We start from the raw sequence: 24,499 nt of genomic DNA, 5'->3' as shown, positions 1-24,499 counted from the left end.
AGTGGGTTGCCTTGCCCTGCCTTCATGCATGGGGAGGTGCTTAATGTTATTGCAACTTGATAGGGCATGTTTTGTTGATACTCATGGGAGACCTGCCCTTTCCTAAACAGAAATGGAGGAGGAGTGGGTTGAGGGTGGGAACAGAGGGGGTGGGAGGAGGAGCTAGAAGGAGAGGAGGGGAATGTAAAGCAAACAAACAAACAAACAAACAAATTAATAAATTTGTTAACAATCAGAACAAATAGGCCACACTCTGTACCTGCTGAACAGAAGCTCCAGGAGAGAGACCTTCATCATCGGGGTTCTTATTGTTGTGCTGGAGGGGATGAGACTCTCCAGGGCCTCCTGCAGGCTGAGCTGTGTCCCACTGAGCTGTGTTCCTATCCTGTGATAAGTGTTCTCAGTTGAACATCCCTGCCCCACTCTGTGTATCTCAGTGCTTCTCAAATTTCTTATCTCAGTGCCTCTCAGATTTGAGCATGTGACAAGCAACAACAGGAGGTTCTCTAGTGATTTAATGCCTCTTGAGACTTGCTCATCTGAAAACTTAACACGTACTCTCTTGTTCCCCACATAGCCATCTGTTGAATTTATTTGTGGGTTTTTGTGATTGTTTTGAGACGTGTCCTGGGACATTTAGCTGAAGCTGGCCTTTGTGATCCTGATCCTTTTACCTCCAACTTCAAAATGGTGGAATTATAAGTTTACATCACCACACCCATCTTGATTTGTGTTTTGAATGATGCTGTCAGCTCTGCTGGGTGATTCTCTGATAGCTTTACAATTCTTCTCTGTGATTTAGGAGAGAGGTGGACTCAGAGATATAGTGGGCTATGAGCTCAAGTTTGGAGTACAAATGGAAAATATTATCAGGGCCCATAATATTTGTATTACTCATTGTTCAGCATTTGCTGTTTAGTTTTTGGTCATGCTTGGGTGCCCCTGTGGCATTTATATCTACAATATGGTCTTCCATATAGAGAGGAGCTGCCTAAGTCATCCTGGACTGAGTGGGGCTTAAGGAAGTCCAAGAATAAAAGAATAACAAGTATTTATTTGGGGACATTCACAATGAAGATAAAGAGCCACTGTGGTCTTCTGCCCCTGGATTTATCAGATGCTACAATCCCATCCAACCACCAACCAAAAGAGAGCTTGCCTCCCAATCTGCATGTATCATCCAAGACCCCGCCCTTGAAAGGCTATTGGCTAGATTAGTTCCCACAATACTGGGCAGATAATATCACATTCTAGAAATAGCTGTCATTTCCTGACTCCTCAGCTGGGCCAGTCTTTCCACTCCTGCAGGGCCTCTCCAGAGTCACATGGCTGGTTGGTCATTGCACTTGCATTTCCTCCTGGTTTCTGCTTCCGGGAGACCCTTTAAGACCCATTATGGAGGTCTGTCGGATCACCCTGAACACCAGAGTCATCTGAAATTGTTGGGGTGTGTATTCACCTCATAGTCCAAAGGGCTTTGCGACACTGAAGAAGCATTCCCTGAGCTTGTGTGCTGGCCTTGTTTGACATGCCCTTCAGGGAGTCTGATGTGCCCTGAGTGTCTCACTGCCTGAAACTTTTGTGTTTCCAGTTTTCCTTTCCTTTCCTTTCCTTTCCTTTCCTTTCCTTTCCTTTCCTTTCCTTTCCTTTCCTTTCCTTTCCTTTCCTTCCCTTCCCTTCCCTTCCCTTCCCTTCCCTTCCCTTCCCTTCCCTTCCCTTTCCTTTTCTTTTCGTTTTTTGTCCTTTCCATGGACAGAGTCCATATTCCCAACCTGGAGTTAGAGAGAGTTGAAGGTGTTCAGATACCCCCAGCAGCTTCTGTCCCCCTTTAGTGTGGTCATGTGGTTCACTTGACACATGGAAGCTCAAGGTGTATCATCATCCATGCCTACCCTTCCATTGCTCTTCTCAGAAAACATTTTGTTTTGCTAAATCCCTCCGCCATGGGATCTGGGACCACTTGGTAGTCCCTGGGTGAGCTGTATACTTTAGTTTGTCCTTTGCCTGTAACTGACTAAATTTTCCTTTCCTTTCTGGGGATTTAAATCAATGGGTAGAGTGCTTATTTAACATGCCTGAGTTCCCGGGTTTGATACCCAACACATACCTGTATCCCAGCATTGAGAAGGTAGGGCAGGAGGATCAGAAATTGAAGATCATCCTTGGCTATATAGAGAGTTCCAGGCCAGCCTGGGCTGCATGAGATCCTGTCTCTAAACAAACACAAGTAAATGAAACTACTGGGTTATAACCCATAGAACAAGTAAACTATCCATGAGTATATATTTTCATACATACATAATTGAATGCATTAATAAATGGGATGGAGGGATTGTAAGATTCTAATTAATTTGTGCAGAAAGAATGAGAGAAATAGAAACTCAGTAGCAAGTGCTGAATAAGAAGGAAAATCCAGTTATTTCTTTCAATGAATCTTTCCAGAGATTATTAATTACAAATGGAAATACAGTAATTTTATGAGGAAGCCTGTCACAACTCACTTTTTCCACATGGTCAGAGCTACCATGGCCAGTGATAAGACATAATCCTGTACCCTTTGATACACATCCTTAGGAGGGGGTTAGTTAACACTCTCCAGAGAAACACAGCTATTAGGATGTAAGTAAATTTGTCATACAGAACTGGCTCACACAGTTATGGATGCTGAGAAGTCCCCAAATCAGCAGAGTTAACAAGAAGATCATGGTATGTTCTAGTGTGATGCTAAATGCCTAAGAACCAGGAAGAGCTGTTGCTGAAGCTTAGATCTGGAGACAGCAATTAAGACCCTGGAAGAGCCAAAGTTTCAGAGTGAGTCCAAAGGCAAGCAACCGCAAGTCTGAAGGCAGTCAGGAAGGAGATCTCCTACTGGGAAGATGGTCAACATCTTGTTCTGTTAGCTCAGCTGACAGGGAGAGGGCTACTCACTCAAGGCAGGGCACTTTGCTGTATTCAGTCCTCCAGCTCAATTGCTAATTTAATTCAGAGTACCTTTACAGACACACCCAGGATATTGTCTATTCGAACAGGCACTCCAAGGCCAAATCATAACATTGCATAATTTTTTCTCATTAAGAATACATGAGTAGTTCTGTGGTACTCTTGCCAAAAAATGTGGGAACCTTGTCTAATCATAAGAAAGCCTCAGATAAATTCAAGTTGATAGATACTTGATAAAATAACTGACCCATTTTTTCTTGAGCATGATCTCAGGGCTGAGGTCAGCCTGCTTCAGCTTCCTGAGTGTTAGGATTGTAGGTGTATTCCACCACACCCAGTTCTGACCAGTGTCATTTAAGAGTGTCAAGGCTGTAAGAGACAAGGAAAGACTGAAGGACACTCGTGTAGGACAGCTAAATGCAATGTGGGATCCTGAATTGGAAACTGGAACAAAAAGGGATGTTAACCCCAAAACCAATAAAATTAGAAATAAGCTTGCAGTGGTCTTAATTATAGTGCATTCATGGTTAATTTCCTGGTTCTTGATTTTCATAAGCATACAATGATTATGTAAGGCATTGATATTAATAGAAATCAGTCAGAAGGCATAAAGAAACTTAATTATTTTTGCAGCTTGTCCATGTCTCAACATATTTTAAAATATAAGCTTGAATTCTTTTTAAAAGGATTCATTTTAATTAGATGTGTGCATGTGTAATATCTGTGTACGGGCATGTGCAGACAAGTACAGGTGCCCACAGAAGCTACAGGTGTTGGGTTCCCTGGAGCTGGAGTTACAGGTGGGTGTGAGCTGCCTGATGGCAGGTGCTGGGAACTGAACTTGGGTCCTCTGTAAGGGCAATGTGTTCTCTTAACCACCAAGGCATCTCTCCAGCCCCTCAAAACAGAAGCTTAACGGGAACTCTGGGGGATTTTTAATGGTAGAAGTTATTTTTGTATCATTTAAATTTGCAACTGTCCCATGATTGTGAGCACACACATGCAGTTTTGTGTCTACCTCTCAATGCTTCCCACAGCTGCTAAATTCAGTCTATACTTATTTTACGAACAACTTAAGAATCTCTCAGATTTCTGCCCTGATTTTCTTTGTGTGTTCTGTGTGCTTTTCCTCTCTTGGATCTGCTGGCCTTGTTGTTTGTGGGGTCTTTGTCTCTGAGATGATGATGTCTGCATAGTATTGTGGAGACAAAGAATACTGGGCCAGAACCCAAAAGGCTGTGGTGCCAGCATCTTAGTCTGGTTCTATTGTTAATTTGGTTTCTTTACACTTGTAATTTTCTGAGACCAAATAGTTTTGGCTAACTATCATGTACACAAGTTTGTGTATGGGTTAAAATGATTATATAGATATCACATGTATTATCATGCTCTGTGTTTAGATTTTCTAAATGTTTTATCTATATGCATTTTCACATCTTGTCCTCAAAGTCTTTAATTTTTTTCAGAGACTTCATAATATACACTCTAGCATTTCCCCTAGAGTGCTTGTGTGTGTGTGTGTGTGTGTGTGTGTGTTGTGTGTGTGTGCATGAAGAGCCAGAGGACAACTTCAGGTGTCATTCCTCAGATACTGCCCACCATTGTTTTTCTTTCTTAATGCAGATCTCTTAGTGGCCTACAGCTTACTAAATAAGCTAGCTTTCCCACAAATCTTAAGGTCCACCTGCCTCTACATCCCCGGTTCTAGGATTACAAACATGTGTCACCATGCTCAGCCTTTTAAAAGGATTCCAAAGCACTTGACTGATGAACCATCTTTTTAGTTCTTCTAGAATACTTCTTTCTTTTTTTGGGGGGGGAGCAAAATCCAGGAATCCATTGTTATGTTTCTTCTTATTCATCTTCTTTCCTCCTTCTTCTTTCTCCTTTTATTTTAGTTTTACTTTCTCTGGAGGTTATATGTGGCTCTGTTGTTAATACATTTCAGGCATCCATGTGGGCTTGCTTGGGTTGGGCTGTGACTGGTTGAAGCCCTGATGTAATCCAATAGTGATTCCTGGGTCATCCGCTGATTTCTCCTGCCCGAGCAGAATGGCATGATTGCGCTGAGAAGGGTCTTTTAGCCACCAACATTTCCCATGTCAATAGAGCAGTGATCGAGGGCATGGAGAAAGCAAGATCTGCCATCAGAAAAATAACGGGGCTGGGGAGATAGCTCATTGGGTAAGCACTTGTCACACTAGAGCGAGAATCTGAGTTCTGACCCCCAGAACTCACATGAAACCAGACATTATAGTATGTTAGTATGTGTTTGTAGTGTCAGAGCTCATACAGTGAGCTGGTAGGCAAAGACAGGTCAGATAGCCTGGTGTATGCCGTGGTAAGGTAGACGGTGAGGACTGGCATCTGAGATTGTTGCTGTAGATCAAGCATGCGCGAGCGTGTGCGTGCGCGCGCGCGCGCGCACACACACACACACACGCACACACACACACCACGGAGTTTTTTTTTTAAAGTTCCTGTTATTTGAGTAATTTGCTTAGATTCTGAGGTAAGATGGGAATGGTGGAGATTGGTGGACAGTGAGAAACATCTAGTGTTCTAACAAGGAAAACTCTACTGTCTTCATCAGAAAAGATAATTTGGCTAGGTTCAGATATTGTCCTAGCACAGGGTATTTCTTGGTTCCTATGGAATGCATAGTAGACATTCTCTCCCTCCCTGCCTCCCTGCCCCCTGACCCCCTACCCCCTGTCCCCCTGCCTCCCTAGCTCCCCCCAACTTTCTCCCTCCCTCTCTCTTGAGATAGGGTCTCATTATGTATCCTTGGCTGGCCTGAAACTTACTGTGTATACCCCAGACTCACAAAAAAATCTTCCTGTCTGTGCCTCCAGCATATGGGGTTTGAAGAGTCGCGCCCCCATGGCTGCCAGTAGACATAATTTAAAAAATAATATCTCCCAGTTTCATTTGTCTTTACTGGTTTGTTTCCTTGTGTTGCCTCCTGTAGAAGTTTCCCCTCTTACCTGGCCTATGAATTGATATCAAAGGTCTAACTTCCTCAGGATGCTTCTAGGATATGATCATACCAGGAAAACAAAAGCATACTGCAAGAGTTTGTTAGGTAAAAATAAGAAGTGATCCGGCTTTTAGAGAGCTTCTACCTACTGGAAGGATAAAATCCACTGAGAAAAGATAACCTGGGCATACGCAGCAGAGAAGAAATACTATGTATGAGGCCTGAGAAGAGGAAGCAGGGAAATATATATATATATATATATTTACTTTATGCCTAGCTTGTCACCACAGTCTTCTCAATAACTTGAAAATATTCCCACTTTATAGTTGAGGAATATGGCATTAATAGACATTAAATGCTTTGTGTCCTGTGTGGTTACATGGACAGAAGTGAGTGAGCCTCAGCTGTGTGAATTGAAAACTCCCGTTATCACTGGGCAGAGTAAGAGAGCAATCTTTCAAAGGAAGCTGATGATGAACCTCAAAGATAAATGGGATTGACAAATAGAAGTGGGGACCCATATAGGTTGTGGAACGTAGCCCGTGAAGTTAGCAATGGAGACAGCGCGTGCTGGGGAGGAGAACAGTGGGGTCGAAGAGTAAAGGAAGAGAGGGTTCTCACTGAAGAACAGGTTATGCTGGGAACAGAGGACCACGGTCCTCGTCTTCCAGGTTGAGTTTGGACTTTATTTGCTAGATGCTTTAATAAGCCATTGAAAGTGTTTGTGAAAAAGAATGACCTCATAAGATTACATTCATGTGGTTATGGGGCACGGACTCAGAAAGGGAGAGTCTGTCCTCACAAGACCAAGTGTTCACCAGGTTACTCAAAACTGATGCAGAGTGTTTTACAGTTTTACATCCCCACAGTAGTCTTGAGGAACAGGCTCACTTGTGCTTGGCATGTAGAGGTCAGGGAACAACCTCAGGTGTCATTCCTCAGGTGCCGTCCACCTTTATTTTGAGACAGGATCTCTCACTCACCTGATAATAGTCTCAGCTTGCTGACCAGTGAGCCAGGTTCTGCCTCCTCAGAAAGGAGGTTATGAACGCATATTTTTAAAATGTGGGTTGTAGGGATTGAACTTAAGTTGCTATCCTTGCAAAGCAAACACTGTATTGAGTAAGATATATCCCAGGCCCTGGGAACAAGTTCTCCTAATGTCATCTCCTATTGCAGACAGGGAACCTTTGAGAAGTTAGGTAATGATCAGGACAGATAACTAGATTCCAGGATGTTACCTGGATGAATACAATTCTACCATTGCCTCCTTATGATGCAGTACCCACAACATCCCAGAAGACAACTTGGGGTAGCTTTAAAAAAATATTTATTTTTTATGTATAGTGTTCTGCCTGCATGTATGGCTATATGCCAGAAGAGGGCACCAGATCATTACAGATGATTGTGAACCACCATGCGATTGCTGGGAATTGAACTCAGGACCTCTGGAAGAGCAGCCAGTGCTCTTGACCTCTGAGCCATCTCTCCAGCCCCATTGGGGCATTTTTTCCTTCTCCATTGCATGAATTAAAAATTTTTCACATGTGTGAATGATAATTACCGACCTTTCTCATGTGTTCATAGGCCATTCCCTTTCATACGCATGACCTCTTTTCCTTTCATTATTATTGTGATAAATATTTTCGAATAAATACATGAAACCTGCTGAGTCCATTTAGTTTTGGTTATGTATGCATGGTTTTAGGGATGACCACTTGGTGTTGGATAACCTAGTAGGGGACTCTGCCCTGGGAAAGACTAGCTCTCCTTTTCTCAATAGCCGTTATTTGCCTATAGCTCTTCATCTAGGGGTGGGGTCCTGTGACATCCCCATCCATGTTGATATAGTAATCATTGCTCAGATAGTGAGTGTATAGCCAACCGTATTGTGGAGATTTCATGTCTGTCTAGAAGCAGAAGTCTTGTGTGTGTGTGTGTGTGTGTGTGTGTGTGTATTTTGTTTGTTTGTTTTGTTTTTTTTTGAGATAGGGCTTCTCTGTGGCTTTGGAGAAGTCTTGGTATTTTGTCTCTTAAAATATTCTTGTCCCTTCTTATGTGATGTTCCCTGAGCTGTAGTTATAGTGGTTATAGTGTAGATGTATCATATCAACTGGAGCTGGGTACATTTTGACTAGTTGTGGCTTTCAGTTGCTCTCAGTCTGCTGCAAAAAGAAGTTTCTATTTATGCTGCCCAGTCCTTGACAACAGCCCAAAACACAACTTGGGCAGTATTTTTGAGTCAAGTGTGATAGTCCATGTGTTAAGGCCTGAACTGAACATCAGTGTTGGTCAAGCAGAAACTGGAGAGCAGGTGTGTAAAATATCCTTGCTAGGACCTGCTGCTGGGGATGAACCTTTGACTTTGTGTCTTCTCTGTAGTTGAGGTTTCCCAGGGATGCTGGCATTCTGTGTAAAACAGTTACCCTGTCTGTGGGAGTATCATGAACAATCTTGCTTCAAACTCCTTAGCCTAGGCTTGTGTTTGTTTCTAGGCAAATGTATTGATTTAGTCTCATAAACACTGGGTCTTGGGTGCTTGGTATAAATTACTTTTGAGATGGGTCTAGCAAACTTCCAGGTATTGGTAAGCATCGAATCTTTTTATTACCAGAGTTGAGACATGGAGGCTGTCTGGAATTCAGTTGTTGCTGAATTATTCCTTTTTCTGGGAGAATCCTTATCCACTTGTGTACGTGAGCTCACTTCCCTGTTTGCTACTTTGGGAGTTGTTGTGTCATAGAACATTCATTTATTCGTCTGTCTGTCTGTCTTTCTATGAAAAGCACATGCATGTGTTTTGACCCTATAAAGATTTTTGGTGCATAGTTAAACAATAGCATAAGGAGAACGTGTTTAATGCCTTTGTGATCATATTAGACAGTGGGGGCCAGTATAGTGACCTTTCCATTCCATTTGCTTCAGGTGACAAGAAGTACATCATGGGGCCCAAGCTTTCCACTCTCGATGCCACTGTCTTTGGACACTTGGCACAGGCGATGTGGACTTTGCCAGGAACAAGACCTGAACGGCTAATCAAAGGCAAGTATTGACCTCCTCCATGTTGTAAGAATTGCTGGAATGGGTGGGTGGGGTGCGGCAGTGCGGGTCAGTGACATCCATGGTTGCTGGGATGGGTGGGTGGGGTGCGGCGTGGGGAGATGGACACAGTGCGGGTCAGTGACATCCACGGTTCTGTGTCCCTAATATGTAGCTAATTTTGTATTCACTCCTTTCGCTGCTTTTGCTTTCTGGTAGAAACGGACGAGAAAGCAGCAACAAAGAGCCAGGATAGTTTAGAACTGCTCCAAACCCAGGAGTGTGAGTGGCTTGGGTAGGGAAGCTTTCTGTTATAGCGTTGCAACAACCGGGACACCCTTGACCCTGTCATGTGTAAGTTAAAGTGAATGAATGTTGGCTCTTTGGGTCCCTGCTGTTGACAGAGCCACACGAGCTGCTGCTGGAACTGCTTGACACGGTGAGGAATTCTCCTTAATTTAGATGAATAGGAAGATAGACTGACTAGTCACCAGTACTTAAAATATGTTTGTGGCGGGTCAGTGAGGTGGCACAGCAGCTGAAGGGGCCGGCTACACAGCCTGATAATCAGCGTTCCATCTCCAGAACCCACGCAGTGGGAGACAATCAATCCTTGCAGGTTGCCCTCTGACCTTACTCGTGCCGCTCCGAATAGGTAAGTGTAATAAAAATAAAACCACGCACTACAGCGCTACAAATAACTATCAAACACTGCACATTTAACTGAAAAAAAAATACAGAAGATAGAAAATTAAAAAAAATGAGAAATGTAAACTAGGCATGGTGGTCCACACCTGTAATCCCAGCACATGGGGGGAGGGGTAAAAACAAGAGGGTGGTTGGCTCAAGGCCAGCCTTGTTTACATAGAGTTCCAACCCAGCCTGAGCTAATGGACCCAGCCTGAGCTAATGGACCCAGCCTGAGCCAATGGACAAACAAGCAGACACACATATTTGTGATTTCATCAATCGAATAGAACTGCTGATACTGTGCTGTGTATTTTCATTTTTTGTTAACTTTTTTACATTCTAATCCCAGTTCCCCCTCCCTCCTTACCTCCCAAATCCTCCACTCCCCCCTCCTTCCATCAGCTCCATGTATATGCTAAGGGCTCCCATAGGAAGTCTGCTAAGTCTGTCCCATCATCTAGTTGAGGCAGGACCAAGGCACCTCTCCACCCCCACACCCCTGTGTCTAGGCTGAGCAAGATATCTCTCCATATAGAATGAACTCCACTAAGTCAGTTTGCACATTAGAGTTAGATCTTGGACCCACTGCCAGTGGCCTCATATAGTGTCCCAGCTGCACCTTTGTCACCTATATTAAGGAGTCTAGTTCAGTCTTATGCAGGTTACCCACTTGTCAGACCTGAGTCAGTGATGTATTCTCATTTTTTATCAAGTGTGCATGTCCTTTAAAAAGCTGGAACTATAACCTGAAGTTTTAAAATAAGCAATGCGTTTTACTCTTCCCTTGTCAGTAAATAGTCTTCAAGAATGTATTTTTACTAGTTATATAATATACTATCATTTTGCTGTATTGTAATTTATGTGGTTAGTATTTATGGGTTGCTAAATATAGTTTTGCTAGTATTTTTTCAGTTTTTAAAATTGTGTGTGTGTGTGTGTGTGTGTGTGTGTGTGTGTGTGTTGCCTATGCATGCGTTGGAGGCTGGAAGGTGACATTAGTATCTTCCCCTCTCATCTTCCACTCTATTGCTTTTTGAGACAGGCATCTCACTGAACCTCATTGACTGGCAGGGCTGGCCGGTCAATAAACACTGCAGATCTATGTAGTAAGCTTTCTTGTTGGGACCCACAAATAATGACACAGAGACTTATTATTCATGATGGAAGCTTGTCCTTTAGCTTAGGCTCACCCCAACTAGCTCTTATAACTTAAATGAATCTGCTTCTATTAATCTGCATTCTACCATGAGGCTTGTTACCGATCTCCATACTGCCCATCCTGCTTATTGACATTAATATGTGTTGGCATATATTAATGTTATAAAGTCATGTGCTGAATGTAATATTTTCTGTTCTTTATTCTTTTTATATTTTATTTGTGGGTGTAGTGTCTATGCGTACATGAACATGTGTAGAGGCCAGAGGACAACTTGTAGGAGCTAATTCTCTTTCTATTATGTGGGTTTTGGGGGATTAAACTCAGGTTTTCAGGGTTGGTAGCAAGCATTTCTACCTGCTGAGCAATCCCATCAACTTTCATTAAGACATTTTCTATGTTTTATGTGTGTGTGTGTGTGTGTGTGTGTGTGTGTGTGTGTGTGATACTAGGCATGAATCATAGGGCTTTTCACATGCTGTCAAGTGCTCAGTTAGATTTTCAAATTAGATAGTAATACATAATGGTTACAAGTTAAATCATAAGAGAACAGGTTAAAATGTATGAATTTCCCCTTTATCAATATCACTATTGAAATATTCATAGTGATTGTCTGGGATTGATCAGTGCTGTTTTTTTTATGTGTTTATATATGTGTCCACAGACTTGTGATCTTCCAGATTATGTTATTTCCTCTAAAAGAAAAATAAACCAGGGTGGTTAGACTCTAACCAACAGCCATAAGTATAGAAACAAGTGAAATGGCTTTGACAAGAGGCTGGAAGAAATAAATAATAATGATGATGATGATGACAATAACATGCTGTGAAATAACCATGGTGCTATACTGTGAAACTCAGATCCTCATGGTGTGTTGTTGAGTAGAAGCGGCACAGAGGACAGACTATGTAGTAAATGCAAGTTTGTATAAACACTTAAAAGCACATGTCTATAAGAATGTTAAAAATGTTACTGAGAGTGGAGTTACTGGACAGTCTTTTATTTTTTTTCTTATTAGTGTTTCCTAGTTTTTTTTTTTTTACTAATCGTGGGTTACACATATAATAAGTGAAATGTTTATATAGCTAGAAAGACAGTCTTAGAGTAAAAGAGTTGTTCAAATTACTCTTTATAAGCAACACTGCCATCTGGTGGATCAAAGGCAAAACTCATACAATTTCATTTTTCTTTTGGAATTGGGAAATGCTAGTCAGATACTATTTATAATGGATGTACAGCTGTTTAACTTAAAATGTTTAAAAGAGTAAAAACACAACTTTTATTAGATGTGTTTGTAGGCACACTTATCTGTAAGGAGAATTCTTTTTTTTTCATCTATTTATTTTGCATCCTTGCCACAGTCCCCCCACCCCCAACCTCCCCTCCCAGTCCCTCTCCCCCATCCCTTCTCCCAGGCCCCAACCCCCTCCTCTCCTGTCTCTATCAAGAAAAGGGCAGGTCTCCTGTGACTATCAATAAAATACAGCATATCAAGTTGCAGTCGGATTAAGTACCTCCCCATGTATTAAGGCTGGACAAGGAGACCCAGTATGAGTAGTAGGACCCCAAAGAGTCAGAGAAGTCAGAGACAACTTCCGTTCCCACTGTTAGGAGTCCATAAGAGGACCAAGCTACACAACTATACCATCTATGCAGAGTGCCTAGGTCAGTCTCATATAGTTTCTCTGGTTGTTGGTTCTGTCTCTGTCAGCTCCTATGAGCCCAGGTAAGTTGATTGTGGGGGCCTTCCTGTAGTGTCCTTGCCCCTCTGGCTCACACACTCCCTTCCCCTCCTCCTCTGCAGGATACCTGAGCTTCACCTAATGTTTAGCTGTGGATCTCTACATCTGCCTCCATCAGTGACTGGATGATGCCTCTCTGATGACAATTGGACCAGGCGCCAATTAGGTCACAGGAGATGGCCAGTTCAGGCTACTTATGCTCAATTGCTAGGAGTCTACACTGGGGTCCTCCCTATAGATTCCTGAGAGATTCCCCTGCACTGAGCTTCAGCCTGACTGCAAAATGCCTCCCCCCAGCGGTCCCTTCTAGCACTCTCATTCGCTATGCCCCCCAACATGATCGCTCATGTTTCCACCCTCCACCCGCCTTCAGTCCACTCACAAAATCTCTTCTATTTCCCCTTCCCAGGGAGATCTGGATGTGGCCCCAGGAACTCTCCATTGGGTCTCTCTGGGTCTTTGGAGTGTAGCATAGTTATCCTCTGTTTTACAGTTAATATCCACTTATGAGTGAGTATATACCATGTTTGTTTTTATCGGTCTGGCTTACCTCACTCAGAATGATTTTTTTTCTAGTTGGATCCTTTTGCTATCAAATTTCCTGGTGTCTTTGCTTTTAACAACTGAGTAGTACTCCATTGTGTAAATGTGCCACATTTTCTTTATCCATTCCTCAGTTTGGGAACACCTAGGTTGTTTCCAGGTTCTGGCTATTACAAATGAAGCTGCTATGAACATAGCTGAGCAAGTGTCCTTGTGGTATGCCCAAGAGCAGTATTGCTGGCCTTGTGGTAGGTTGATTCCCAGTTTTCTAAGGAACCACTACACTGACTTCCAAAATGGCTGTACAAGTTTGCCCTACCACCAGCAATGGAGGATTATTCCCATTGCTTCATATTTTCTCCAGCATGAGCTGTCATGTTTTTGATCTAAGCCATTTTGACAGGTGTAAGATGGGATCTCAGAGTCATTTTGGTTTGCTTTTCTCTGATGGCTAAGGATGTTGAACATCTCCTTAAGGCCATTTGAGACTCTGTTTTTGAGAATTCTCTGTTTAGATCTGCACCCAATTTTAATATTGGATTATTTGGTTTGTTGATATCTAGTTTCTTGAATTCTTTGTATATTTAGAAATCAACCCTCTGTCAGATGTGGGATTGGTGAAGATCTTTTCCCATCCTGTAAGCTAAAGCTAATGTTTTGTCTTGTTGACTGTGTCCTTTGCCTTATAGAAACTTTTCAGTTTCATGAGATCCCATTTATTAATTGTCTTAGTTCCTGTGCTATTGGTGTTCTGTTCAGGAAGTTGTTTCCTGTATCAATGCATTTGAGATTATTTCCCACTTTCTTTTCTATCAGGTTCAGTGTATCTGGATTTATGTTGAGGCGTTTGATCCTCCTGGGCTTGAGTTTTGTGTAAAAATAATTCTTAGAAATCAGCTTCATGGAAAATACAAGGCATAGCTTTTAATCTTTTAAATTTTTATTTTCATTTTCCCCTCTTATTGAAAATAGCTTATTTTCTCATATACTATATCCTGATTATAGTTCCCCCCTCTACTCCTTCCAGTTGGTCCCTTCCCACTGTCCCACCTCTGGAACCATTCCCTTTTTGTCTCTCATTAGCAAAGAACAGGCTTCTAAGAGATAACAACCAAACATGAATAAATAAAGTATAGTAAGATAAAACAAAAACCATCATATCAAGGCTGGACAAGGCAACCCAACAGAAGGATAAGAGTCCCAAGAGAAGGGGCAAGAATCAGAGACCCACTCATTCTCACACTTGGGAGTCCATAAAAGTGCCAAGCTACAAGCTGTAATATATTCACACAAGACCTAGTGCAGATGCCCTGGAGGCCCTGTGTTTGCTGCTTCAGTTTCTGTGGGTTTATATGAGCCTTGCTTAGTTGATTACTCCTGGTGTCCTCTACTCCCTCTGGCTCTTACGTTCCTTTCACCTCCTTTTTAGAGGGTTCCCTGAGCTCCGAGGGGAGGGATTTGGTGGGGGACATTCCCTTTAGACTCCCCATGTGTTGTCTGGCTGTGGGTCTCTGCATGTGCTCCCATCTGCTGACAGAGGAAGCTTCTGTGGTGACCGATGAGTAAGAGACTGATCTATGATCCATGAGTATTGCAGAATACCACTAGGAGTCATTTTAGTGATCCTTTTTTTTTTTTTTACAAAAAAAAAAAGCCAATAGTGTTTGATTTTATCCCAGGTCTCTGGGCTGTCTAGTCTCTGGTTCTTGGTCACCCAAGGAATGTCAGGTAGGGATTCCATCTTGTGGAGTTCACCTTATGTCAAATCAGACATTAGTTGGCTACTCCTATAAGGTCTGGGCCACCATTGCCCTGATGTGTCTTACAAGCAGGACAACTTGGAGGTCAAAGGTTTTGTGCCTGGGTTGGTGTTTATAAATTTACTTAAATATGAATGAATAGACACATTAGTTCTTTTGCTATTCAGGTATGAAGTGATAAAAGGTTTCACTAAAGCCAGATGGTCAGAGTGTAGCTGCCAGTTTAGGAAAACTGCTCTTCTGCTTCGGGTCATACCTGTCTTTTTCCACTTAGCCTGCTCGCTGAATTTAACTTTCCTTACTTTAAAAATGTTTACTGTGTACATGAAAATCCAAATATTTTGACAGTATCTCTGTGGAAACAACAGTGTTAATCCTCGACCCCACTTCATTCTTCCACATCTCCTGGGAGATCCAGTGACTACTTCCTGTCTCCTATCACAAACTAGGTGGTTTGTAAGTGAAAGCCATGTCCCCCCTCACAATGCTTGAAATTGGTAGGTCCAATCATGGTGTGGAAGACTTGGTGTCTGAGGAGGGCCTGCTTCCCAGTTCACAGGTGCAGTGTGTCCTCCCCAGGCCCTCACATCATGGAAGGGGTAGCTATCTGAGCCTTGTTTTGGAGGTTTTAATCCCGGTCATGAGGTCTCATCTCATGCTCATCACCTCCTGGTGCCCCACCCCTCGGCATCTCCTTGGGAGTTTGGATTCCGGGGGGCAGGGGCATTCACACCACATCACTGTGAGGCCACAGCCTTTGAGAACTAATGCTTGCTTCTCTGCCACACTGCAGGGGAGCTGATCAACCTCGCCATGTACTGTGAGAGGATCAGGAGGAAATTCTGGCCTGAGTGGCACCACGATGACGACAATACCATCTACGAGTCCGAGGAGAGCAGCGAGGGCAGCAAGACTCACACGCCCATGCTGGATTTTAGCTTCTACTCAAGGACAGAGACCTTCGAAGACGAAGGGGCGGAGAACAGTTTTTCCAGGACGCCAGACACAGATTTCACGGGACACTCTCTCTTTGATTCTGACGTGGACATGGATGACTACACAGACCATGAACAGTGCAAGTGATGTCCCACCACTGACCCTCTTCCTTTGGAGTTGCCACTCCCTGGGGTCAGTCTGACTTCCCAGGTAGAAATCCACCTGAGCTGGGAGGAGATCTCCAAGCTTGGCCCAGTTTTAACATGCTAACAGGACTATAAGCCGCCTTATTTCTTCCTTCTTTTTTTTTTGTACAAACAAAACACAGAACCATTCAGATGGCTCCGTTTAAAACAGACAAAACAAATATCAGCATGGTACCTGAAATCCATTTTTGTTTTCATTAGAAAACCGATATTGTCTGGGAGAGCAGGTACACGAATGGATTGTCACTTGAGAGTTTATATCGAGCCTTTTCAAATGAGGACTTGGTTGTCAAGTGGATTCTTGAACATCTTTCATCTGCCAGGGTTTCAAGTAATGAGAGATACCATCAGAAAAAACAATGTAGGAGATAACGTCCTTTGGTTGCTGTTGTACTGTGTGTGTGTGTGTGTGTGTGTGTGTGTGTGTGTACTTGTTTGTTGAGACAGATGTCAAATGAAGTCCACCGATATTCAGTGGACAGCCGTTAGGTGTGTGGCGCTGAGTGGGGGTGCTATGCAACAGGAGTTTCATTCTAAACCCTGCCAGTGACTAGCTGTGTGATTTGGGGCCGGTCCTTTAACTATTGTGTGCCTCATTTACCCCACCTGTAAAGTGGGGATATGACAATACTCTCCACCTACCTACCTCACAGGGGTGTTGTGGGGATTCATGTGGCAGCATTAGCATGGCGCTTTAAACCTCCTGGAAGTGGTGCAACACGAACCAATTTTATTCTTCATTGGGCTTCATAAATGTTAAGATTTGAGGGCCAAGGACTTCCTTGCACAGTCACTTGCAAAGGCTGTGCAGATGAAACACATACAAAACCTATTAGGACGATGTTGTTCCTTTTTGTGACTTTGCTGGAAGAACTTTGGAAGTAGCCTCGCAAATCACCATCAGCTATGGGTGGTCCTCAGCTCTGATCGTTTACAGAACAGCGTTTCTTTCATTGCCGAGTGCCTTGGCATGTGGCTTGACTGCCTCCCGAGTGCTAACTTGCCTATGTCTATTGATTTGGAGAAGATAAAGCTTAGGACCATGGCAGGTTAACAGAGGTGATGAAAAGTATTTGACTTTTGTAGGCAGAAGCTTGTCAACTGTCATGACTTTTTGAAGACAAAGATGCATTGGAAAGAGAAGCATGGAGGTGTTCCTTGTGTCTGAGTTCTCCGCAGTTTCCTTAATGCATCCTGTCAGGTGTCCCACTGTTGTTGCGTGAGAGCAGCACAGCACTGACAACACATCCTAGGGGTTCGCGATCTCTCATCCCTTCCCGTCACCCTTCTCTTTCCCTTCCCCCAAAGTCCCCAAACAGGTGGGATGTCCCTGTATTAGTATTTGTCTCTGAAGACAGCTTTGGATAGCTTAGCTCATTTTTCAGGCAAAGATGGGGCAAGGGTTCTGTGCGGTGGCTGTGGATTTGGGGTGTAAGTCTTAACTGCAAACCAATGGCTTTGCTTCTGACCAACTGGGTAAAGGTTACTCCTTATAGGGTTGATGAGGCTCCTCAAAGACAGAAGTTTCTGAGAAATTAATGTATTTTCCTTGAAAAGTAACCCATTTTTAACATACCTTTTCCACAAAAATCTTTAAAGAGTTGTTCATTTCCAAAGAGGCAAAGAGGGAGCATTTTGAAGGTGTCTACCGCTTAAGCAGCTGTAGGGCATATGGAAATGGGAAGCCTGTTGAACTCTTATGTTACACAGTTTTACCTATAGAAAACTTAGCCATGAATGTTTTGTATTAAAGCCATTCCTATGGAGGAACTGATTGATGAGTAGTAATAGGGTGTCGAAGGTGTGCACGATTAAGCATGCTTGTGTGTTGGTGTCATGTGGTGTCCTGTTCGTCTCCTGGTGTTTTGAGCACCTGGTGGCAGTTCCAGGGGACTAGGGAAACTATTGAATGGAGCATGGATGATAGGAGGACTGTGGATCAGACTCAGCACAAGTTCCCTTGCCCGCTCCCCTCTCTCAGCTGGAAAGAAACACTTGCCATTTTGCATATAACCAACTTAATCTTCCTGTTCGATGTTTTCTCCTGTAAGGATGCTTTGAGTATGAGTATGTGGATTGATGTCTGCTTTCTAATGCTTTACTTGGAAGTGTAGGCAGTGTTGTTAAGCTGTAGGGTAATTCCTTTCATACAGGCACCCCCAGAGGGGCGTAATGAGTGGGCATTACCAATTGGAGTCACAATTGGGTACTTTGAAGATACAATTTTGAGTAGAACCTGAGAGTACACCTCTGTTTCCCTCCTCCATGTGGATTATTGAAGAAAAGTACCCAAGATAAAAATCATGGCCATGAAAGTTCTTAACAGAAGGGCTTTACTCTTTAATGTGCTTCCCAGATGTGCAACCCTGGCCAGTTTAGTGAACCGGTGCTACTTGTAAGGGCAACAATAAGAAAACAGGGGATGCTTTACTTGTTTGCTCTAGTTTTGTTTTTGTTGTTTGTTTGTTTGTTTTTTGTTTTTTTTCTAGAAAGTAATGTGAGAAAGCACACAATCTTTTATGTAAACAGATGCTTTTGACTGGGCAGAAAATCCAAGGACCACGTGTTACTTTTAACCTTTTATCATAGAAACGAAGCTTCTTATGTGGCTGCTTCCCGCTCCGTAATCAGGAGTGGTGAGCGGGATAATATACATTTATGCAGAAATCGGCTATGCTGTCAGATTTTACCACTTTGCTATCCTATAATCAGTTGTGACCAGTGACACTACCAAGGCCATGGCTACCGCACTGTTGATCACAGATTGAGAATATTTTGGATTTATGTAACTATTGCACAGAGTGTTACAGATGCTGTTCAGAAGTAAGAGTTGAGGGAAGGAAGTACTGGATTTGTTTGCAAGCACAGAAAACTGAAGGAACTCTAGGACACAGCTCTAGAGAGCCCCTTGAGGGAGAGCCACAGGGGTCATTAATGTCTCCGTCACACACCGTGTATTTTGAGGAGAAAGACCCACCACGGGAGTCTTTCACCTTGCCCTGGAGAGCTCTTGCCATCACACCATCTCGCTTTGGTTTCCTTACAAAGCCATGTTCTGAGTAACTGCTCCGTGTTTTAGTACCAGCACACCTGACCTCACTGTGAGTGCTGGATTCTCTGTCACCTTCCATCCAGCCAGGCTGCTTCAGGCCAATTCAAGAGGCTTTCCCTCAGTGTCTATCCTATGTGTAGCGCTGCTAGGTTCTGTGAATCCAGCAACAAGCTGGATTTTCAAATAAAGTACTCCCCTTTCTGACTTTTATCTTGGAAATAACTTGTGCTCACTTAGTCACTCACTGAATATGTCCTGAGCATCTACCCTGTGTCGGACCCTGGGACACACACTAGGTGTAGAGTAGCTAACAAGGCAGACATGACACCGACTTCAGTGTGTCCCGTTTTGCTTCGATTTCTGTGATGACCTTTACACACCCAGACTCTTCCCAGATCTATTTCATACATTACCGCTAGAGCAAACTTTGGAAAAAATGTGAGGTCTGTAGGGGTATAGGTTGCCTCAGGCTGAGGCTTCCTCCTTAAGGCCCGATATTCTCACTTCCTTCTCTTGTCTCCCATGGCTCTTCCATATACCCTGAGTGCAGCAGATCCATTTATCACCACCTATCCATGCATCCTGCATTCCAGCTTTGTGTTTCTGGTCATGCCATCCCCTCTGCTGAAATGCCCTACCCTCTGGCCCTGATCACCATCTCTTAAGGCCCAACTTCATCAGTTCCGCATGAAGAAGTCCCAACCTATTATCATCCCCCTTTCCTCCAAAAACAAAAACACTTAGCGTTTTCTTCCCTGAAGGCCAGATGGGAAAAGCATGCTCAGAAAGTGGGCTACATGCAAAAAGTAATGGGTTTTTATTGTGTGTGTCAGTGCCTCCCTCCATTGATAATCTAATGAGAGTCCTAGGCTCTATTCCCAGAAAAGTGCATATATGCAAATATCTAAAATTTAACATGTAAATTCAAAGATTTGGAAAGTGGAATTGCTCTTTGTTTCCTCAGGGGGTCCACAGACCCCAGATGAGGAGGTCTTGTTCTAAAGAGTCTCTAAACATCACTGTTAGTGTTGTTCTTGTCTTTTACACATCTGGGGAGGAGAGACTTGGTATGAGATGTGCAAGCAAAAATGGTGTCTTTTGTTAACCACACCGAATACGTGCCGAGTGACAGAGAGGGAAGACAGAACAGCTGTCTCACATTGAGAAAATACCTTTATTCAGATTTAGGATTTTAATTTTTATGTATGTGTACTTGTATTTGGGGGATGCTCACACTTTTGAGGTACACAAGTCAGTATGGGGAATTGGATCCTGACCAGCTGCAGAAACAGGTGTTAGCCAGAAGTGGGTGCTGGATTAGAATTCTGGCCTTCATGAATGAGCAGCAATCACTGTGTATGACTGAGCCATCTCTCCAGCTCTGGATTTGCAATTTTGAAAGCAATATAGTTTTTTGTTGTTGTTGTTATTGTTACTTATTTTTAACCACTTCAAAAGTTGATGTAGCAAAGTGACTTCAGGACCAAGTGAGTATTGTTTCTGTCCTGAAACCCACCACTTGAGTCGGTAAGCAGTGGGCTTGGGGCTGAAGGTTGGAAAGAAGTGGCTGGATTTTTTTTCTTATGGAATAAGATCTATGCAACAAATTTCCCTGTGTTCATTATTTTCGTGAGTCAGTTGCTGATTCTATTTTCAATAAAATGGTGATGCATGATCCAGGTAGGGAACAGCCCAGTTTATTCTTCCTTTAAAATAACAAAACAAAAAGCAGAACAAAGTTATCTTTATTGCTCCTGACTGACCTGGGTTCCTTTCTGGGTGTGCAGTATTGTTGAGAAGACCTAGGACTGATGTATTGAATATAGTAGGAAAGTATAAGCATATTCAGTGGCAAATTTTCCCAGTTTGAAAGCTGAGCTCTGCTAGTTCATCGCTAGCAGACCCAGAGACCAATGGTGTGCAGCTGTGACATTCTTTACTCAGTGCTTCTGGTGAGTTCCATGAATCTGCAGAGTTCACAAGGATCTCCTTGGTGGGTGGGGAGGACTGGAGTGCCTGTAGAATTCTTACTAATGCCATGGGTAGGTAACAAACACACGCTTTCTTTATTTCAATTCTTTATGTGGAGCTTAGGTTTCTGGTCTTTGAAGAATTTTCTGAAATCCTGCATCAGTGATTGCTGGAACCAGTCAATACCTTGAGTACAGTTATGGGAGGCGGTGAAAAGTGGCTTAAGGGGCTCAGCTGTTTTACAGCCAGTAGGCAGTGTGACTTCAGCCATTCTGGCTTTTGCAGAAGCAGAGAACTTCTCCAGATCTGAATTTCCAAAAGTCATCTTGCTAGACCATGACATCCACGAAGCTCTGGCTTCAGGAGAATCATTTCTCTAAGACATCTAGTTTGTGGGCACAAGAAGGGGTCTTTGCACTAGTGAGGCCAAGTACTGTTCCAGTGCTTTGGAATTCTGTGCACAGTTAATTCCAGCAATGCCACCAAGCGTTTAAAAACTCTATGGTCCCTCATTACCATTTTAGCTATTTTAAGCTTACCTACTGACTGATGAGTAACACACACACACACTTATCATGGCCAGTTCATTGAATGCGGAGTAGTATTGCCAAATGAGGGTAATTAATCTCCCACCCTCCATCAGCAAGCATTTGTTTTCCTTTATTTGCTTTTATTCTGTGGCTCCAGGTACTGCATCTGTCAGTAATATCTTAATCTTTTTCTTTATTTAGCACCTGAACTATCCTCTCATCTTAAAAAAATTGATTTAGTTGTAAATTGCCATGTTTACTAGGGCTGGCCAAACAGGTAACAAAGAAGACAGTTTGTTTCAGGGCTAAAAGAGAGGAAGGCTTTTTAGTCTGAGGAGTCTCTTCTTTATAATAATTGTTCAGAACGGAAGGGTCTTCCATATTTTCTTCAATCCTACTTCTTCTGAGGGATCACTTTTGTTTATTAACCAAGTCCAGTGACTATATTTTAACTCTTAATTATATATTTTTTGCAGTAATACGATGGAAGACAACCTTTAACTTCTTGGCAGATCTCTGTGCCTACAGGAGTGACATGTTTCTGTAACTCCCGTCAAAGAGGTTTTGCCTCAGTAATAAACCCCCTTAAATCCCATCATGTTGATTGTAAACAGGTTTTTTAAAAGCCCACTTACCTGCACTGTATTAAGTGACAACTCAAGTTTTAATTCAGGTGATGGTTTCTTCATGATGGTGGTTGGGAATGTGAGGTATCAAGTCCTTTTCCTGGGATTCTAGCCTTTCACTGAGACAGGAGAGAAAGAAATGGCAACGAATACCATGACTCAGACACGGGTGTGGTATGGCTGTGCTGGAGATGTGCTGGCCATGGAAAGCTTTATAGGTGATGGAATGGTATAAAAATAATAAAAATACAGGCTTCCAAGTGAAAAGCAAATGCAGTGATTGATTGCCTAAGGATATACAAGTGGCCAGCGTGGGAGCACAGAAGTAATGTTTAATCTTAATTTCTGACCATAGACACGGTCTCTGGACACATAGTGCTATTCATCTGGATCTCATGGGGGCTGGGTCGGCAATTTACAGAGCAACTTACAAGTCCTGGCCTAGTGTGTTTACTCCTTTGACTTTGCAACTTCATTCTAGCATCAAAAGTTATGGCACTTACAGAAAATATACAAAGCAATTATATTTTATTTGAGAAGTTTTTTTTAATGTCTGGAGAGCACAGGTCATTTATATTTAGGCATCTGTCCAAACCATTGTATTTATCTGTAGAACTTTCTGTGCTTGTCTGTGTGTATTTACTTATGATCAATGCAGATGTGTATGTATAGACACTGCTACATGTGTACATGGCCCTGCTTATCTATAATGTTCATTTTGAAGCATCTCAGGCCTAGACATTAGAAAGTGAATATTCAGTAGAGTTTAAGGAATGGAGATGCTTACTTAACTAGCAATTTGAAGGCTGTAACTGATTAGAGAATGTGTCTGTAACCCATGTGGTAAGTGCACAGATATGGATGCATGATTTGGGTCAAGTTATTTGCTAATTTTTGTGTAAAGTAGGTGACAAGAAAAATCAACAGTTATATGCCACTTGTTTTCCTCTGAGGTAGGATCTCATGTAGCTGGATCTCATTCCTACAAGAGCTCATTTTTATTCTGTTTTTGGGAATACTTGGTCTAGAGTGTCCTGACAGTTACTAATACTAAGGTAAAAACAAAGAAATCAAGGGAGATGAACCCCAATTATTCATTAAAAATGCCAGAAAATTTGGGTACCTTTCTGAAATGTAAGCTTTACTAATACCTGGTAATTACCATCTTATTTCACTGTGTATCCAAATGTATGGAAGATGTCCGGGCTCACCCTAAGAAAGCTGAGATAGCAAGGGTCTCTACGGGCATGATTTCAACCTACCTTTCAGCTGCTTGGGGCTTATGGAAGACATTTACCTGTGTCACCCATTTTGAAAACACGGTAAATAGCATCTCATTGATTGAAGGCCCCAATAAGGAGGCATCATACAGTGTTTATTTCTGGAGCCATGAGTTACTTTAGCACAGTTGCTGTTAGTAGTTTATAAAGCCATATTTCCACTTGTACACTTGATTGTAAGATAGATTTAAATTGTGCACTATGTTGATTACACTATATAAACGTGGAAATTCTGTATATTTGGTCTTATGCTGTATGTATTTGATGTGTAAATGATAACTAATGGATATGAAATAGCTTGCTGTGGATGTCTTATTTCCAATTAATTTTTCTTGAAAATCTGAATGTTTAATCTTTATACCTATGGGAAAATAGTGAAAGTTTGCATCAAATATGCTGTTAAGTGGTTGCCTCTTAGATTAGGGGAACATTTTAGTTGTACAATTGGAACAAGGTAATGACTTTGTTAGGCATGTGACTTCCTGATTGGATTTAAATGAGTGTATTTCTTTAAGAAGAAGAACTGATGTCTGGATTATGTAGTCTTCCCTTTTCTGCAATTCCACCATGCTCCATGTGGCCTTCAAGTACACTGAGGAGTGATAACCCTGGCCAAGAAGGAATCAGAGGTATAGCTAGGAGAGCATCTTAATTTAGCTGTGGCTAAACCCTGTAATGAACCCACTTCTTGTATGACATTGCCTCTCTTAGTTTCTATACTTCTTCAATAAAATAACCATACTTTGCATTTACAGACCAAGGCGGTGGGACTTGCACATGGATAAAGTGTGTATATTAGCATGGAGTCAGAGATGCACAGGTGATGTTTTGGAAGGACAGATCTTGTTACTGCATGTTCCACAGTCTGTGACCTCTGTGGGGTAGCTGAACCTGTAGGCATGTCAGGTTCTGTGGAGCTATGCAGAAATTTTCAAATGTAATACTCCAATCTGATCCTTAAGTTATAAAATATTAGTTTTTATTATTTAGGACAAATTACAATAGAGTAATATGCAAAATCTACCCCACAATCAGAATATCTACTAAG

General features: G+C 42.4%; 1 protein-coding gene across 2 annotated transcripts in view; it reads left to right on the top strand.

The window, feature by feature from the left end:
* Faxc (failed axon connections homolog, metaxin like GST domain containing) overlaps positions 1-24,205 on the top strand; it is a 79,277-nt gene extending 55,072 nt beyond the window's left edge. For both annotated transcript variants that reach the window (XM_040740739.1, XM_005066233.4), the window contains exons 5-6: positions 8,846-8,962; positions 15,644-24,205. In XM_040740739.1, the coding sequence (XP_040596673.1) occupies positions 8,846-8,962; positions 15,644-15,933 (407 nt within the window). In that variant the 3' untranslated portion in view covers positions 15,934-24,205. The remainder of the gene's footprint in view (positions 1-8,845; positions 8,963-15,643) is intronic.
* The last annotated feature ends 294 nt before the right edge of the window (positions 24,206-24,499 follow it).

The sequence above is a fragment of the Mesocricetus auratus genome, unplaced genomic scaffold (genome assembly GCF_017639785.1).
Source record: "Mesocricetus auratus isolate SY011 unplaced genomic scaffold, BCM_Maur_2.0 Super-Scaffold_6730, whole genome shotgun sequence".
NCBI classification, from domain to species: Eukaryota; Metazoa; Chordata; class Mammalia; order Rodentia; family Cricetidae; genus Mesocricetus; species Mesocricetus auratus.
The sequence above is the reverse complement of the archived record's forward strand: the minus strand, read 5'-3'. Positions and strand labels throughout refer to the sequence as shown.